The sequence below is a fragment of the Trichosurus vulpecula genome, chromosome 7 (genome assembly GCF_011100635.1).
Source record: "Trichosurus vulpecula isolate mTriVul1 chromosome 7, mTriVul1.pri, whole genome shotgun sequence".
Classification (NCBI taxonomy): Eukaryota; Metazoa; Chordata; class Mammalia; order Diprotodontia; family Phalangeridae; genus Trichosurus; species Trichosurus vulpecula.
This window is the reverse complement of record NC_050579.1, coordinates 225,030,366-225,049,859: the sequence shown is the minus strand read 5'-3', so window position 1 is coordinate 225,049,859 and position 19,494 is coordinate 225,030,366. Positions and strand designations below refer to the sequence as shown.

The window sequence follows — 19,494 nt, the reverse complement described above, 5'->3', positions numbered from 1 at the left end:
CCTATACATCAGGTTGTTGAATGAGATGTAACAGCATGTGGGAAAGCTGTTGCAAAGCTGGGGGCTGAAACATATCTCTAACATATTTCTAAGAGGACTTGAGAAGCTTAAGTGTCACATAAATGTTGTATCATAAATAATTTGAAGTGCAGAAAGTCAAACAAATTTTGATTTTTCTTTCTCCTTCCCTTCAGGACCATCTTCCTGTCGCACTAATGGATTTTTGAAAGTGCTTTTTGCCAAACATCTGCAAAAATGGAAACATCATCTCTGCTTTCATCACTGAATGATGAATGCAAATCAGACAACTATATTGAACCTCATTATAAGGAATGGTATCGGGTAGCTGTTGATACTTTAATACAGAATGGAGTAGAAGCATACCAAGAATTTCTTGCCAAAGAGCGATGCTCAGAGTTTCTGGCTGAGGAGGAAATTAACTATATTTTGAAAAATGTTCAGAAATTTGCACAAAGCGCAGTCCATGGCTCTGACAATTCTTGTGATGACACCTCTTCTTCAGGAACGTACTGGCCTGTTGAGTCTGATGTGGAAGCACCAAACTTAGATTTGGGATGGCCCTATGTGATGCCTGGACTCCTGGGAGGTACCCATATAGATCTGCTTTTCCATCCACCACGAGCACATTTTCTTACCATAAAGGAAACTATTCGCAAGATGATCAGAGAAGCAAGAAAGGTAAGAATGAAGGGGTGTGTGTGTGTGTGTGTGTGTGTGTGTGTGTGCGCGCGCATTGTATAACATTTTATTTCCTGCCTCAATAGAATTGAATTATGTTTAAGGCAGGGGATGTATTAATGTACAACCATGCTCTGTATCACATTAAGTAACTATCTTTGGAATATAACAATAATTTTAGAGCTCAGTTATAAGACAATGACATATTTGTAAGATTTTTTTATGGCATAATAGGTACTTAGAAGTAGGTACTTGAATGTTCTATGATTCTCTTCTCTGTCAATCAGACATTGAAGTACTTGAAAACAATGTTTTTCCACATATTTTACGTTCATCCCTTTTCTTCCTTCAAGTGGGCATCACAACTGGTTCAAGCCCATATCATCTCTCATTTGAATTATTTCCATAACTTCAGAGAGGTATTATGGTATAGTAAAAAGAAGTCGAATCAATTCAAACCAGCTTTTGTCACTGATTTCCTATATGCCCTTGGACAGTTCAATTAACATCTCACCCTTAGTTCTCTTACCTGTAAAATAGGGAGATGGCGATTAGATAGCTTTATGAACACTTCTGTCTTTATTTTTTTTTAATTCCATATTTTATTATTAAATATTTTTTAGTTTTCAGCATTGATTTCCCCAAGATTTTGAGCTACAAATTTTCTCCCCATTCCTACCTTCCCCCGACTCCAAGATGGCATATATTCTGATTGCCCCATTCCCCAGTCAGCCCTCCCTTCTGTCACCCCACTGCCCCCCATTCCCTTTCCCCTTACTTTCTTGTAGGGCAAGCTAGATTTCTGTGCCCCATTGCCTGTATACTTTTTTCCCGGTTGCATACAAAAACAACTTTTTTTTGAGCATCTGCTGTCAAAACTTTAGAGTTCCAAATTCTCTCCCTGTCTTTAAATATTTGATCCTATGATCTGTAGAACAAAAATTGAAGACCCTAAAACTTTGAATTCTCTACCAACTTGTATGACAGGGGAAAAAAAGCTTACCAGGAATAATCGAGAGCTGTGGTTGTGTAGAGATTTCATGTATACGGCATTGTAAAAGGTAGTGGGTATGTATTTTTTTTTCCTTTAACACTGATGATAATCTGGAAGGGATCCTGGATGACAAAAATAATTCTTAACTTGCTATGCCATTGGTCTGAGTGTTACAATGTGAAATTCAATGAATTTGGCTTTCAAAAACAAAGCAAAACAAAACAAAAACACCCAACTTGATAAGTCTTAAGAGGGGAAAGTTAGATATGATTAGATAGCCATTAGTCTGGGGGGAACAAATATATAAGAATCAGTACTGTGAAGCTGTAGTGAAAAAGTTGAATTCAGTTTTTAGCTGCATTAAGAAATAGCTCACAGGAATAAGGAGGTGATATTACTTCTGCACTTTGCCTTTGTTAGGCCTTATTTGGATAGTATTATTCTATTCTTTGAATCTTTGTCTAAGAGGAGCATTGATAAATTTGAGAATGTGCAGAGGAGGTCACCCAGAATGGTGAAATCTTGAGCCCATGTCATATGAGGATTAGTTGCAAGAAAAGACTCTTGGAGTGGGGGTTGCAGAATTATAACTGCATGTAATTTATATGAGGAATTGTCATGTGGATAGAGAAGACTTGTGTAGTTTGGTCTCAGAGGGTAGAACCAAGAGAAATTTAATAGAAGTCACAAAAACACAGATTTAGGACTTGATGTCAAGAAAAAAAAAACTTTGTGGATATCTGGTAGTGAAATTGGTTACCTTAAAAAGTAAATGTTCCCTCCTCCTTGGTGGCCTTCAAGTGGAGACTGGATAATAACTCGGGTATTTTATAGCACAGGTTCTTTTCAGGTATTTTTTTTTTTGGCCCAGAGTCCAGTCAATGTTCTTTAAAAAAAATCAGTCTGTTGTTCTGTGAAATAATATTTTTTAGCATCTATAACTTGTTCACCTTGAAGGAAGTTTTAGTTTATTCTAATTTTGGTTTAGTAAATGTAGCCAGTCCCATTTTTCAAACTGAATTATCATATTTCTGTAATTTGGTGTACAAAAGTTATTTCAAAACTATGACTGAGTCACTGGAAGTAGTAGATTAATAAATATGACTTTAGTCAACACTTGAATTGCTACTTACTCTGTTTTGAGACCCACTGTTTTTAAGCTATAATGTTTACTGATAAATGAGAAGTATAGTACTAATGGTTAAAGGTCGCTGGTAAGGCAAACATTGTAATTATGGGTTTATTAGTCAACAATAAGCTAACAGCTCTTTTGGAACACTGTATTCATTTAAGGAGAAAAACCTTGAATCTTGTAAGTCTGGACTAAGCATAGTTTGAAACCTAAATATGGTGGCTGTCCAAGTAGATGTTTATATGGCTTCAGGAACTCTTTTTGGTATATAGCAGATCTTGAGGTATTTGAGAAAAACTTCTTAGCTGTTTCTTATGTCTTAGATATACCCATTTATATTATCCCAGGAAGAATTTGAAGTCAGTGAGATTTCGGGTGTGGTAGCCAAATAGGGAAGGTATACTGGGAAAACTGATATTGCAAAGAAACTGTTCAATTCAAGTATTAATTAAATGCCTACCATCTATAAGATTCTGTGATGGATGATAAAGATCCAAAGATTACTTCCTCTTGTCCCCCTCCCCCTCAAATCCCTCAAGGATATTTTGCTAGAGCAGAAATGCCAAATTCCTAAATTTGACTTGTTGGAGAGAGGCTCAAACCAGATTACAATGCTGTTGGGAAAGGTTTAACAAAATAACAAAACAATACAATACAATAGATTTTCTAAGTCAATATGAAACACAGGCATCCATATCTATTTGAATTTGACATCTCTACTAGATACAATATGTATACAGAGAACTTAATATAAGATCATTTGATGAGAGAGAAATATGAACGTCTAAATTCATCTAGCACATCTTCTTAAACTGGGGGTAATCTATTGGTAACTTTTAAGAGAAAACTTTACCTCCTCCTGAAAGGACTTGACACATTCTTTGAGCCTGTTTTATTCAAATATTTGTGCCATATTGAAGATGTGGTGTAATTTAGTCCTTAAATCCTTCGGATATTCAAGACTAAGTATAAACAGTTGCCCTGGGATCAAAAGGGTCTTTTTGTGGTTGTAATGGAAAATGGAATCATTTGCAAAAAGAAAGCATAATGTGTTAAGTTTTTTTAATGTTTTTAAGTTAATGCATGCCTTTTAAAAAAAATACCATACTCAATTTCCAATATTCAGTTAACCCTTTGAAAGTCACTTACATAACCTTATTGAATCATAGTTCTAGAGCTGGAGATACCTCCAAGGACATCCACTCCCACCTCTTCATTTCATAAATGAGGAAATTAGGATATAGAGAGTTTTGTCTAGTGCGTAGAGGTGCAAAGAATTAGAGGTAGTATTTGAATATAGATAATCTCACTCCTGAGTTACTGTTCTTAACTAGAACTGGATGATAAAATGGTAGCATATACAATATTAGACAAGCATCTATTAACGATGTCTATATATTTTGCATCTTCTTTCCAAGTGTATTTCTTCATCTGTTATCTGGAAACTACATTGATTATTGCAATTTATTAATTGCAGTTAACATTATTATGTTTTCATTTCCGTTGTTGTTATTAAACGTGATCGTTTCTCATGTTTTCATCAATATTTTGTCCTTATTCCAAAAAAAGTGGATATGAAGCAACTATGATTCTTGTCTTGTGTTCGTTTGGCTTTTTGGGGGGAGAGAGAAGGCATGTGATATGACTTATTGTGTGAGCAGAAGAGAATGATGGCCTTATTTTGGATTGAGTTTAAGGAATTTGAAGGAGTGTGCAGCTGTTCACCAAAGCATAAATAACATCATCTGTCAGTGAAAAGATCTAGAGTCACAAGACATGGGTTTGAATGTTGGCTCTACTTCATACTATATGGGTGACCCATCTCTCTGGACTTCATTTTTCTCATATACAAAATGAGGGGGTTGGAGCAGATGACTCCAGATCACTCCTGACTTTAAATCTATTTCTTCTTCTATGATCTTCTGTTATCTAGAAGTCAAGTTTTCATGATAACATATGGAGAGTAGTGGAATAGTGAAAATAATACCATCCAGACTTTAAATCAGAAGTAGAGATTTATTTCTGGCCCTGTCACAATAGATGTCTGATTTGGGACAAATCACCTTACCTCTAGGAACCTCATCTCTCTCATCTGGAAAAGTTGAATAATCTTTCTTTCATTAAACTATCATACAAGATTATTGTGACCCTTTACAAGTACTCTAAAAATATGCACTATTAAGATTGAACATATGTCTGTGTGCAAAAAGGTTGCCCCAAAAAGATTAAATCATATTAATGACAACTTGTCAATAGTAAGAATTTTTAAAACATTGGGTGTGTCAAGCAATTCAGTCCCTGAGCTTGTATGGTTTACATTAATAACATTTATTCAGGTAAGTCAGATTTTAATACACTTGAGAATTTGTCAGAGTTAGTTTTTCATAACAAACTTTCTATTCTTTAATTTCTATTCAAAAAGATCATTTCTCATAAATCAAGCACTCAACAAACATTTAATGAACACTGTGCTACCCACAAAGGGCACAGTGACAAAAAAAATGAAATAATTGCTCCATTCAAGAAATTTATGTTCTACTGTTTGGGGGTAGGGCTTTGACCTCTGATTCTATTGGAATAAAGAACTCTCAATAAGGAAATTCCCTCTGCCAATGTAGATCAATACAGTAATCCCTTCCACATAGTGAATTTCCCTATCATGGTTTCAATATATTGTAGTTCAGTGTCAGAAATTAAATGAGAATTTTTGGGGAGTTTTGCAGAAGCTTCTGATGACATGTGAAAGCTAGCAGATAACACAGGAAAAGTTCAGAAACTCAGAAATGCATAACATATATATATATATACACACATACATATGATATTAACATTTTATCTTTTAATACAATAACATTCAGACTTCTATGGTGCAAAGCTAGGGCCAAAATATTTAAAGCAAATTTTAAAAATGGAGGCCCTAACCCCTGCCATGTGTAAGGGATAACTGTAGTTTTAATGAGTTGCTCAGATCACATAGATGTTGAGTGACTTGCCCAGCATCAGATAACCTGTATGTATCTGAGACAGGACTTGAACCCCAATATTTCTGTCCTTTAGGTTAACTTCCTTTTACTCTACTGCCTCTCTAAATGCAAAGTAAGTTTTAGGGGGAAGGCATTAACAGTATGTGTGATGTGGTATCAAGAAAGACTTTTTGTAGGAGGTAACATTTGACTTCAGCTTTTAAGGAACCCAGACATTCAAAGAGGTTGTGGTTTGGAGTGAGTGCATTCCAAGTAAGGGGAACAGTTCAAATGAGGGCATGTGGATGGATGGGTCATAGAGCTTTGTATGTGAGGAATAACAGGACCAGTTTAGTTGAATCAAAGACTGCATGGAGGGTAGTCACGTATGATAAGTCTGTAATTTTTGTGGCATCACAAATGTGAACATGTAATGTGATTATTCTTTAAAAAACATAATTAAGTTTTCATCTTCAAGTCTTTCATTTGGACAGTTGTACTGTAAAATTTTCTAGAGACCCAAAATTAAGTTCAAAATGGTACTAAGAAATAGGACAATATCTGGGAAAGGATTTATGAACATCATTCAAATTCATTTTTTTTTATTTACGACTGGGATGAGGTATAGTTTTGAAAAGTAAATAGCATATTATAGAAGATTCGTAAGTGAATAAATTCTTGTAAGAAACTGTAGAATCCCTAAAGCTTGAAAGTGCAGTAGGTCCACCTAACTAAACTCCCTTGACAAGAGAATTAATAAGAATGGGAAGCATATATAATCTATCTCAGCAACAGGTATATTATTTAAATCTTATTTATTTTAAGTCATTATTTATATACCTGAAGTTCTTATATACCTCTCAATAATAATGTTCTGGAACCATTCAACTTCTATTCAGAATGATACCTGTGATTGTTCTGATGCTTCAGAAACCTTTAAATCTTGTTATTACTTTTGTGACAGCAAAGTAGAAATTGTTGAGAACTTCTTTAATAAGTAGTCTTTCAGGAAAAAAAAAGAATCCAAATAGACACTTCTCATTTGTGATTAAAAAGGAAATCACTTTCAAGTCTTGTCTTCATACATTTGTGGATCTAACAGTTTTTGTGGAGGTCTTTGTATCCAAGGCAATGTGTGGGGTTCAAAGATGAAGAAGAAACCATCCCATCCCTTAAGGATATTTCCTTCAGATTTTAAATTTCACTGGGAAGTTGACTCATTATCATTGGGTCAGTTGTATGATGACTGATAGTATCTATGAAAAATTTTCCCAGGTAATTATTTGTCTGTCAAGAAGAGTTCCCAAGATGATATATGTCTCTTTCTTCAATTGCTGTGAACTGCTGTTAGCATTCTTTGATTTCTTAACCAAAGTCATCTTTCATTAAGGTAATTTGTTTTCTTAGTCCCTTTCTCACTAGTGGAATACTACAGTCAAGACATCTTGAAAGGCTTGCCCATGGAGATGTTTAACTTTGATGATAACATGCTTCTTTATTTCCTAATTTTAGGATAGATTCTTAAATATAAACTATGTTACTGTGAAGTGTAGAATGGAAAATTCATAAGCAGAAGTCTTCTGGGAATTAGGACAGAAAATCTCCTAAGGTGTTTTGTAATACACCGCAAAATTTAGGTATTGCTGCCACTCTTCATTGCTGTAACTAAGTATGTCATTAAAGCCCAAGACTTTATATCTATATATATCTATATGTGTGTGTGTGTGTGTACGTGTGTGTGTGTGTACATATGTGTTTATATGTATGTATGTATGAATTAGCCATTACAAAAGTCAAGGTAAGCTGGCACCTAGTCTACTCAAAAATACTCTTTATAAGTGTCCTGCCTACTGAATTCTTTCAAATATTTCCTTCCAACCTGTGTCAACTAAGCAGTTCATTAACTGAATTATTTTGTTATGAATTATTCTTCCTTGATCCATTCACTACCCCCTCACAATCCAACTGATAAATTCAAAACTATCTCATGTCACTTTCCCACTCTGTGTCACCAAGCTAAAATATGGTACTCTTGCAAAACACTTCTTCAGCTCAATATAACCTTTGTAATTAGGGTTATAAGAACATCTTTGTTCTTAAATTTCCAATTCTTCACCTGAGTTTTCTTTGTCCTGACTCTTTCTCACAATCATTATGGCACTAGTCTTCACAATTCAACTCAAAATTTGTTTCTTTCTGGAAATTTTCCCTGATTAGTCAGTCCTTGAGCTACTGCAATTCAAAGACGTGAATGAACTCTGATTTCCATGCTTAGCATGTATTATATATTTTAAAATTTAATTTTATTAATATCTTTTCCTTTTTACATCACACTCATTTCCGAATATATCCTCCCTTTGCCCATCCTAGCAAACCATCTGTTGTAACAAACAAAGGAGAAAAAAAAGTCATTTAGTAAAAGTAGACAATTTAAAGTATGAAAGTTTATTTGCACTGTTTTAAAAATAATTTTGATATATTTGTTTTTATGTCACTTACATTTTTGAATATTTCCCTCCCAATAAAGCAGTTCCTTGTAACAAGTTAATTTTTAAAACGGGGGGGGGGGAAGGGAGAGCTGCACACCTAACCAATACATTAGCAAAGCTTGACCATATACATTGGTGGTAAAATGGATAAAGCACTGGACCTGTAGTCAGGAAGGCTTGCATTCAAATCCTGCCTTAGATACTTACTTAGTCACTTAACTTGTTTGCCTCAGTTTCCTTATCTATAAAATGAGGATAATAGCACCTGCCTCCCAAGGTGATTTCAAGAATAAAATAAGATAATTGTAAAAGTGCTTTGCAAACCTTAAAGTGTTCTATAAAAGATATCATCATAATCAAAATCATCATTATTTTTATATTCTAATATTCTTTGTTACTTAAACATTATTTATGGTAGTTTTATGTATTATATATCAACTAGACTATATTAAGATATCTCTTCGAGGAATAATCTTTTTTTGTTTTGGTGTGTCTTCCTGAAATTGTGTAACTATAGAACAAATTACCTCATAGTCATGAGCGGAAAAAGGTAACTATTGGTAGAAATAAGTAAGGCAAAATAGAGTTGGAGGACCTGGTTTCAGAATCCAGTTTGCTACTTTGTGAAAGTCATTTAACCTTTTTATGCTTTATCATCTATAAAATGAAGGCTTATATTAGATGATTTCTGGTTGAAGAAATCTGTGTGTGTGACAAAGTTTCAGGAGATAGAGGAGAATTCAGCTGATTGTTTCCCTCAATATTTATATCGTTTTGGTTCTCTCTAGATGTGATGATCTGCCTGGTCAAATCATCTGTCCTCTTATTTTTACCAACGAGTTTCAGATTCTTTATTGTCCTGCTAGTCTGCTGTGGGACTTCTCCTGTGTCTTTCAGATTCTCTTGGTTAGACTGTTGCAATGACTTTTAATTACTCTCCTTGCTTCAGTTCTCTACCCATTCCAATCTATCATCCACATAGATTCTAAAGTGATTTTCCTAACATTTAGGTCTGACCATTTCTTCCCCATCTCCGTGCCCAGTCATTGAACTCCATCACACTTAACCTATTACATCTCAGGTAAAAAAAAAAAATCTCTGTTTTAACATTTAAAACTCATCATAACCTGGCTCCTTCTTATCTTTGCAGTATTCTTATATACTATACCATCTCCGCATGTTCTACAACCCTTTCACATTAACCTACTTGGTATTCCTCACATAAGACATTCTATCTTTCTCTGTACCCCTGTATGGGCTATCTTTCTCTGTCCCATCACTCCCCTCCTACCCCCATACCATACATTGAAAGCGTTCCTTTTTCACCTCCGCCTCTTGGAATCATTGGTTTCCTTCAAAACTAAGGTTAAACTACACCTACCTTCTGCAGGAGGACTTTCCAGTTCCACCCAGCAGCTAGTGCCTTCTTATTAATGCTACCTTTTATATTTCTCCATGTGTATGTAGGTTTTTTTTTCTCCCATTAACCAGGGCTTCTTAACCTGGAGTCCATGAATGTAAACAAAAATATTTTGATAACCATAATATTAGTTTCTTTTGTAATAATGTGTATTTTATTTTATGCATTTAAAAACATTATTTGAAGAAGGTATCTACACACTTCTTCAGATGGACAGAGGGGTCCATCACACACATCCACAGATACACACACATTCCTTTGTTAAGGTAAGAAACCCTGTACTATTAGAGTGTATGTTTCTTGATGACAAGGACCGTGACATTTAGAATAGCACTGACACATAGTAGGCACTTATTAAATGTGTGTTGATACTGTGGTCTTTGTTTAATCCTTACACCAGAGACTCTGTAGGATACTCTTTAATTTTCTTCTCAGCTCTTTTCCCCTTTGGAGTGAAATCATTCACTGTTTCAGGGCCAAACAGGTTTAGTTATACAGAATCACCGTTGTCCTTAGCTGGTTGCAGAACGTGAAAGGATTTACTCCTGGCAAGACTCAGATGGATTTCTGAAAAATCATCAACATCTTATACATTATGATCAGCTTGCTTGCACAGCATCAGAAAGGATCCCAAAGTTGATTATTTAGTAGGGAAGGCTTTTGGACTCAAGAGTAAATAAATAAAGACAAATATACCATCCAGTTTGAAAATAAAAAAGAAGCTGCTGTAGACATAGATTGGCTGCTTCAAGCTTTATCTGCTGAAAAGATGTACAAACAGGCGTGTTCTTCATTAGGAACTAAATTACTTCAGTAGGGAAAGGTCAGTATTAATCCACACTTAGTTAAGCAAAACAAGTGCGTCATCTTTGGAATTTTCTAAAAGATAACAGAGGTGCTAAAGACTTAACTGCTTGTGCTAGCTTCTAGTATGTAGAATGCTTCATAAAATCCCAAAAGATGTTTTTTTCTTTAAAAACACATGATGATTTGATTACACTGATTTCTTTACTGAATTCTCTGTAGGTTAATAGTGTTTAAATGAGACAGTACAACATGTGTGCCTTTCTCCCCCAAAGGCAGGTATAATACAAACCATTAAATTCATGAATTTTAAATATCTAAATTCTTTCTTAATCCGTCAACTGAGCAGGGAGCACTGGTTTGAGTAACTCTTGTTTATATGGCAGTATTGCTTAGTACATATTTAGAGTATGATTCAGAGAGTGATAACACTTCCTGCCTAAAGCACTTGTATCCTTTCAGTCAAAGTCCACTTAAATGACAGAGACATTCTCTCTCTCTCTGCCTCTGTCTCTCTCTGCCTGTCTGTCTCTCTGTCTCTCTCATTCTCTCTCTCTTCGTCCTTCTCTCTCTTTCTCCTCCCTCCCTCTCTCCCTGTATGTCTCTCTGTCCCCCTCTGCTCTCCATCCCTTTTACAAGTATATTAAAAACCAGAAAACTGTACAATATGAAAAAGGGGGGGATTAAGTGGCTACACATAATTTAAAATTCTCCACTTGTATTGCACTTATTATTAAGTACCTGGTTGTTTAGTAGTAGAAAGTGTTCTATCTGTCTATTATGAATTTATTTGTAGTAAGTTAATGAAGTCAGTGGTTTGCCTATGTTTAAAGCTACTGTCATTATCTGTGACACTTTTCCTCATACAGTGTTACTTCATTTGTTCAATGAAAATGGATACTGAGGTACAGTTTATTCTGAAGGAAAAGGGTAAGAAATGAAAGATTAGCTATATTTTCAGGAATAATAGTAATAATAATTACTAGTACTTATATAATGCTCTAAGTTTTACAAAGATTTTCTTAATGTTTTCTCCTTTGATACTTAAAATAACCCTGTGAGGTAAATGTTACTGTTAACCAATTTTTAACTGAGAAAACTGATCAAAAAGTAACTTGCCCAAGGTTCCAGGATGTTCTCTTCCTGACTGCCAAGTTCAGCACACTATCCATTTCCCCCGCTCTTTGTTCAGTCAGTAGTGTTGCCATATGATATAATGATTGTCATAGGGAGTTTGGTAAGAAATGTCAATTCAATAAATAAAACTTGTTTCCATTGGTCTGTAACCAATCATCATATTTAACAAAATGTTAACTGTGAATAGTGTAAATTCTAATACATAAAACCACTTCAAATGGTTCATTTTTTTTACTAATATATATGTATACACATACATACACACATACATATGTATATGTGTGTATGCGTCCTTGTCCTCAAAAAGATTTTATTTTCTTGGGGATGTTGTATATATAAAAATAAATCAGTACAATATACAGTCAAATCTCCATTTGTGTGAATGAGAGCCATGAAAACTTCGCAATATTTAAATTTGCATTGCACATTTCTATTAGTCTGTAATCAATTACTATATTTAACAAAATGTTAATTTTGAAGAGTTCAAATTCTAACACATAAAACCACTTCAAATGGTCCTTCCTTCCTTCCTTCTTTCTTTCTTTCCTTCCTTTCCTTGTTTATTTGTTACTAAATCAGACCTAGCTGTATATACAAAGTAATTCACATTATTTTAAGAGGGAGAGAGGTTTAACAACTCAGTGGAGGAAGGGGGCATCAGCAAAGGACTCTTTTAGAAAATATAGTACCTGACATATTCAAGATGCTAGGGATTTTAGGAGGCAAGGAAAGAACATCTTTTACATGTGAGGTAATTTGTGTATTGTACTACCTGTATGATCCTGAGAAAGTCATTTAACCTTGTTTGCCTCAGTTTCCACATCTGTAAAATGAGCTGGAGAAGGAAATGGCAAACCAATCTAGTAGCTTTGCCAAGAAAACCCCAAATGGGGTCACAGAGTCAGACACGACTGAGACAACTTAACAAAAACAACTACATTCCTTCATTTGTCTTCCTTTCAGGAGCCTTTAAGAAGTAGCTAGGTAGCATGGTGGGTACAGCACTGAGACTGGAATTAAGAAGACCAGAGTTCAAATCTTAACCCAACGTCTTTTCTGCCTTAGTTTCCTGTACTGTAATCATGGGATAATAATACTGCCTACCTGTGAGGATTGTTGTGAAAATCAAATGAAATAATATTTATAAAGCTCTTAGCACAGCGTCTGGCACATTGTAGGCACTTGATACATCCTTATTCCCCTCTCTTTTAGATTGTTTCATTCATCCCTTTTTGGCAGTCTCTCTGTTTCATGTCCATATAGAGGTGTCTTCCAAGCAGAATATTGTGATCACAAGGAATACTTATTTGCATCTTAGATAAGCATCATGATACAGTAATGAACAACAAACTATATACTGTGGTACCTAAATAGTATGTTATCTGAAGAATGGAAAGTTACCACAATGCTTATCTTGCTTCACAATTATTTTTGCATTTGTGACAAGGCAGAGAACTCTCATTCCCTTTTTTGCTTTCTGCTCTAAGATGGTGTAATGCGAAAGGAAATATGGAATGCTTGTATGTTCCCTATATAGAAACTGAGGCCATAGAGCAATGTATGTGCAACATATGCAATATCTATTAGAAGATTTCTCAATTGGCTGTGAGTAGATTAGCTTGATCAGCTTGGGAAAATATGATCAAATTTGTGTCAAATTTGCCTTTTAAAATAATAGCTTAGTTTTCAGTGAAATTGATTTTTAGCATTTCAAAGGGATAGAGAAGAAATAGAAATTAAAGTAGTATCAACCTCTTGGAATTTTTCTTCAATGTATATCATTCAAACTTAAATGCTCTTTGAACAGGTAAAGAAGTTATTCTTTTTCCATACCATTCTATTTATAAAACAGAAGTCAGCTGCCTGGGCAATCGTATTCTAGGGATGACTTGTAAAATTTTACAATTTGCATCTTTTAAGGATGAAAATAGTCAGTGATATGCTTAATTTGAGATATAGATTATCTCTTGGCCTCCATACCAGCGGACATACTTACTGTTTCTTTTAAATGAAACAAGATTCCATTAAAGTAAATGGATAAATATTATCCTGGGGAATGTTGATAGCAAGACATTTTTTAATTTCTATGCTTACTACAATATAATTTTAAAGTATTACATTTAGTGCTGTGAAATTCCTCTGCCTGATTTTTAATTTCAACATGGGATTTTCTGATGTTACCTTAACTTTTTTTTTTATTTTTGAGGAGACTGGGATTAAATAATCCTTTAATTGATAATTGATTGTATGGAAGTAGTTTAGAGAGCTTGTTGTTGTTTTTCAGTAGCATCCAACTCTTTGTGGCCCCTTCTGGGGTTTTCTTGGTAGAGATACTGGAGTGGTTTGCCATTTCCTTCCCCAGTTCATTTTACAGATGAGGAAACTGAGGCAAACAGGGTTAAGTGACTTGCCCAGGGTCAGACAGCTAGTAAGTGTCTGAGGCTGTATCTGGACTCAGGAAGATTAGTCTTCTTCACTTCATTTCTGGCTTTATCTATTGTACTACTTAGCTGCCCAGAAATTTTGTAGGTTATATATTTTATGTCTTACCATTACATATAGTAAATTGTAGAGTGTTACTAACTTTTTTTTAAATAAACAGATTTTCTTATATTGTTCTGTAACAGTTCTGTTATCTTACAGTTCTCTTGTAGTTGGATTTTGGCAAATGATTATCAAGGCAACTGCAGAGGAAAAAAAATCCATGAATGCTTTTTAACAAATAAAGAAACTTGGAATTTGAGTCTCTGGTCACATTTGTCAATGATAGCAAGTGTAAAAAATAGTAACTCCTAAAAAAGTAATATTTAAATATAGGACCTCATCTTTTATTATTTAAGAATGATAAACATATGCTGGAATTGTGGTCTGAATAATTAGGTCTAGGACATATATGTAATGCAGGGAAGAGTTACAGGGAAAGGATGTGTTTTGGAAAAGAGAATTACAGTTTATGATAATTTTCTTCCCTTAGAATTTTGGACATGCCTCAGGTAAGAAAAGAACAAAAATAGCTGTAACCTGACTCACTGAATGAGCAACATATTTATTTTGGTATCAGAATAAAAAAAATAAATTTAAATTATTTTGCCTATTTTAAAATAGTATTGGACTGACATATAATCTTCTTTCACCTTCCCAAGGCAGCATTGTGGCTTATTTGCATTACATACGATGAATTTACTTTACTAATTTAACTGAATGAAGTAAGACAAACTTAGTCTGTAAGCATCCTAACAGTTATTTCAATAAATTTCTGAACAAAAATTAAATGAAATTATGCATGTATGTGTATATATATATATATGTATATACAAGTATGCATTATATATATATATATATATATATTATATATATATATATACACGTATAAATTCCTGTTGGTTAAGAATTACAATACTGAATCTGAAATATGTCACATGTACATATATACACATATATGTATTATATATGCATATACATACATGTACATGTAGATAGAATTTGGTGGTCAGAAGGCTAGAGTATAGGAAATATATCCCTTTAGAGGTACAAAAATTTCATCCTTCTAAGTTCTGACTCCCTAGTTTTCCCCTATTGTCTGGTTGACCTAGCCTGTACTTCCTGCCAAGGATTCTGTGTTCTGAATCTTTTTACCTTTTCCCGTAACCCATGATTAAAACTTTACTTGCCTATAGTCTGTGTTAATGGTGTTGTGTTTATTGCAAATGTGTGTATGTGAGAGGGGTAGGAGAGGCGGGGAGAATGGAGAAAGGTGGTGAGAAATCTGAAAAAAAGTTTGTAGGAGAAACTCCCCTTTTTCTACCTACTAGGATGTTTTCCTTTTGTTTCTTCTCCTCTAAGAGTATATATGGAGGATGTGGGAGTGGTATTTCTAAATTGTTGATATATTTTCTTTTCCAGGCCTTCATATCTCCAAATACATCAACATAATCATGTGGTGAGCAAGCCAAAGTTAATGCATAATACATTTGTATTTTCTAAAGATAAGAAGTCTTTAGCATTGCAAAAGCCACTAAAAATAAGTATAGGCTATTTCTTTTCCCCCCATATTTTCATTTTTTCCCCTCCCAGAAAAAGAACAACAACAACAGAGTTTTCTTACCATGGCTTTAGTATTTCCAGGAATTTCACAGCTCTATCCTCCTACGTAGTCTGATACTTTAATTTGTATTGAAGTATTAATGGATGAGAGGCAACATGTAATAATGAATAGAAAGCTGGCCTTGTAGTAAAGAAGACCCAGGTTTAAAGTCTGCCTCTGACATTTAAGACCATGTGACTTTGGGCAAGTCATTTGATCTCTCTAAGTATCAGATAATTCTGTACGGCTTTTTTACTAAGTCAGTGGTCTCCAAAGGCAAGGCCCCATCCCTCTGGGGAGTGGCCAGCCTGTTGGATGCTTGCAAGACTAGTCATATCCAACCTTCCCCAAAATTATCAATAATGGAGCTTGTCTACCTAACGTTGACAAATCATCACCCACCAGTCCTAAGTTATGCCCCTCCCCACTGTGATGCAAACTCACACGGACATGCACTTTTCATTTTGGATGGATCTGAGTGAATTTCATAAGAGGGACAGGCATGAATAAGTTTTCACAATCTTGCCCTCCCAAACTCACCCCTCTTCATATCTTTAAATATATCTTCGAAAATGTCAGTATTGCTACACCACCATCATTCTTGTCCCCAAGATGATAAACTCTGTGATAGCGTCAGCTCCTAACTATATTTCATTCCATATGGAATTCTCAAGGCTTTTGGTCTCAGGAGCCTTTTACACATAAAAATTAGGAAAAGGAAGGAAGGGAAAGGAATAAACATTATTAAGTACTTACTGTGAGTCAGGTACCATACTAAGTGCTTTATAAGTATTATCTCATTTGATTAGCACAACAACCTTGTGAGGTAGATGATATCATGATCCCTATTTTAAATGAGAAAACTGAGGCAGACAGAGGTTAAGTGGCTTGACCAGGACCACAAGGCCAATAAGTGACAGAGCCTGCATTAGAAATCAGGTCTTCCTATTTCCAGGAACCTTCAAAGGCCTTTAGTTTATGTGGGTTATATCAATAAATATTTACCATATTGTACATTAAAATATATTAGTATTATTATGAAAATCAATTTGACCTTGTAGACCCCTAAAAGGAACTTCTGGGTTGCCAGACCATTTTTGAGACCCGCTGGATTAAATTATTGTTACAACTTCTTGATTGGTCTCTGCGTCACGTCCTTCCTCCCTCTAATTTGTCTTCCACACAACTGCCAATGGGATTTGCCTGAAGTACAGTTCTGACTATGCCATTCCTTTCTCATTGAAGGCCCCAGGCCCCCTAGTATTGACTCTAGGATCAACTAAAAACTCCTCTCTTTTATGTTAAAAGACTTTCATCACCTGATATGAACCTATCTTTGAATAAATGTTAGGTCTGTATTTCACTATGTCGCATAGGTTTGTGTACATGTATAATATACACAGTTTTTACACATGCAACTGACCACAAATATATGATAAATAAAATATTTAGATATGTCCTATACATATGCATAGATAAATGTATACATTGCAGGATATGCATATATTCACCTACATTCACATATGCATTGTGTATATGTTCTATATATGTATATATACATATATAACTATGCACAGACACATGATACTATATAAAGAAAGTAGAAAAGTAGAATCATGTACAGAAAGAAGAATGGATTTGTATTGAAATATTTTTGTTGAATTGAAACAGACAGGTGTCTTTTTCCTTTTTGCTCTTGCATTCTCTTTGGTGAATATTTGTATATGTATATGGATATTTGTATATGAATATATGTTTATGACTCTTGCTGAAAATTAGTAATGACCTATTATTGAGTGTTTTTCTATAAGTAAAAATTTCTAAAAAAAAAATTTAACCTGCTTATCTACTTAGATTGATCAAATTGACTAAATCATTAATTCCCTAGTTATTATTGTTTATTTCTGCCCTAACTGTGCCTTTGTGCATAGAGCTTTAAAAAAAATAATGAAGCATATTATATCTTATTGCTTTCACTGAAGTGTTAATTCTTACTAAAATATCTTAATCAGCAAAAGCATTTAACTTTTATTAAAATATTTAAAATATATTTTCATCTTTTTCTAATCTTCAATTTCCATTTTATGTGTTTTATAATATGTATAGTATGTTATACTAGTACATTATTTGTTTTAAACAAAAATGCAAATTTGGGAGTTTTGTCTATCAGACAGATTTACTGACAGGGATATACAATTTTAAAAAATAGCTACTGTACCGAATTATAGATGGATTGCTCCACAGCTAAAATCACATACCCTTGATTGTAGGATTATCGATTTAGAGGGGTCTTAGATACTAGTTTTCATTTTACATTTGAATGTACTGAGGCTCAGAAAGAGCAAGCGACTCTGCCAAGATCACACAGGCAGCACATGATAGTAGAGGGATTTGTACCCAGTTCCTCTAAGTCCATATTAGTACTATTCTACCTCTCACATAATTGTTGATGGCAGTTTAATACATTCTTGAATTACAGGTTTGCATTTAAGAAGATTCTTCAGTGTGATAAGTAAAAAAGCTGATTAATGTTAGGAAATTGTATGTTAAGCTTGTAGAAGATTTGTGGGAAAATATTTGGGGGTGAAGAGTTTCAACCTTCCAACAGTACATTGCTTTTGTTCTTCTTGTCAGTAGTTAAAGCAACTTGGTTCTTTTCTTTAAAATGGGCAGAGATAGATTCATCAGCCTGGAAAAATTAAAACTAAAAAATAGTTCTTCAAAAAGATTACTGGAATATTATCCAATCTGTACATTAAATATCTTATTCTTCTGTTATTATGAAAGCATTAAAGGTCAGGTACATGAAAGTTTTTTAGGGGCAAGGATGTCAGAGACCAGGTTTACTGTTTGAATATATTGACAACACTTTAGGCCTAAGGGAGTCTTAAAAGCAAAACACAAAAAATATTTTATTGGCTTTTTTATAGTCACTTTGCGCTACACTTCATATTGATCCCTTTTACAATGACTATGTGTGACAATGTATATAATATTCTGTTCTTGTAGTCTCCCAAGCTCTCTTCCATGAGGGAGGATATAAGTTTCATCAGCTCCATCTCACGTAGTCTTACAGTTGAACAAAGGTTTTTCCTTCTAAGCATGAAACATCTGAGGACTTTGTTCTCAATATTCAGATTACCCTACTTCATAATACAAGACATAAATATGATTTTAGGTTGCTCATGATCAATATCAAGCAATTATTAAGCACTTACTATATCTCAAACGTTCTACCATGGTCAACCTCCAACTGCCCGTGTCCACCAACCTTAGAGAATCAGGAAGGGTTGAAAAGATGTTGAATAGAATTCAGTACTAGAGTATATTGACTAGAAAACAATACTAGAATACATTGAGTCCATTGGTATATTCTGCCTATGACTTCAAGCAAGTTACAGCACAGTCTACAGGAGTGAGGAACCTGAAGCCTAAGAGGCCACATGTGTCCTTGAGGCTGAAGGTTCCCCACCCCTGGAAGACATAAACCTTTTCTAGCACTCACACACACACACACACACACACACACACACACACACACACGCACACGCGCGCACACACACACACACACACACACACATCACAGAGAAACACAAATGTAGGCACATAAAATGCCTGCTGGGTAAACAATCTTTAGCGCTACATAGCACTGCTAAATTGACTTTCTTGCTCCTTCTTTTAACAAGAAGATCAGGTTTATGGCTTTGGTAGAAGGGACATTTGGAAATGCTAACTTTGTGGTTCTAACTTTTATCTATTGTTTTCAGGCAGC

General features: G+C 34.5%; 1 protein-coding gene across 1 annotated transcript in view; it reads left to right on the top strand.

Annotated features, from left to right (window-relative positions):
• Positions 1-255: 255 nt before the first annotated feature.
• FAM83B (family with sequence similarity 83 member B) overlaps positions 256-19,494 on the top strand; it is an 83,496-nt gene continuing 64,257 nt past the window's right edge. Inside the window, exon 1 of the mRNA XM_036769450.1 lies at positions 256-699. Coding sequence (XP_036625345.1) covers positions 256-699 — 444 coding nt within the window. The remainder of the gene's footprint in view (positions 700-19,494) is intronic.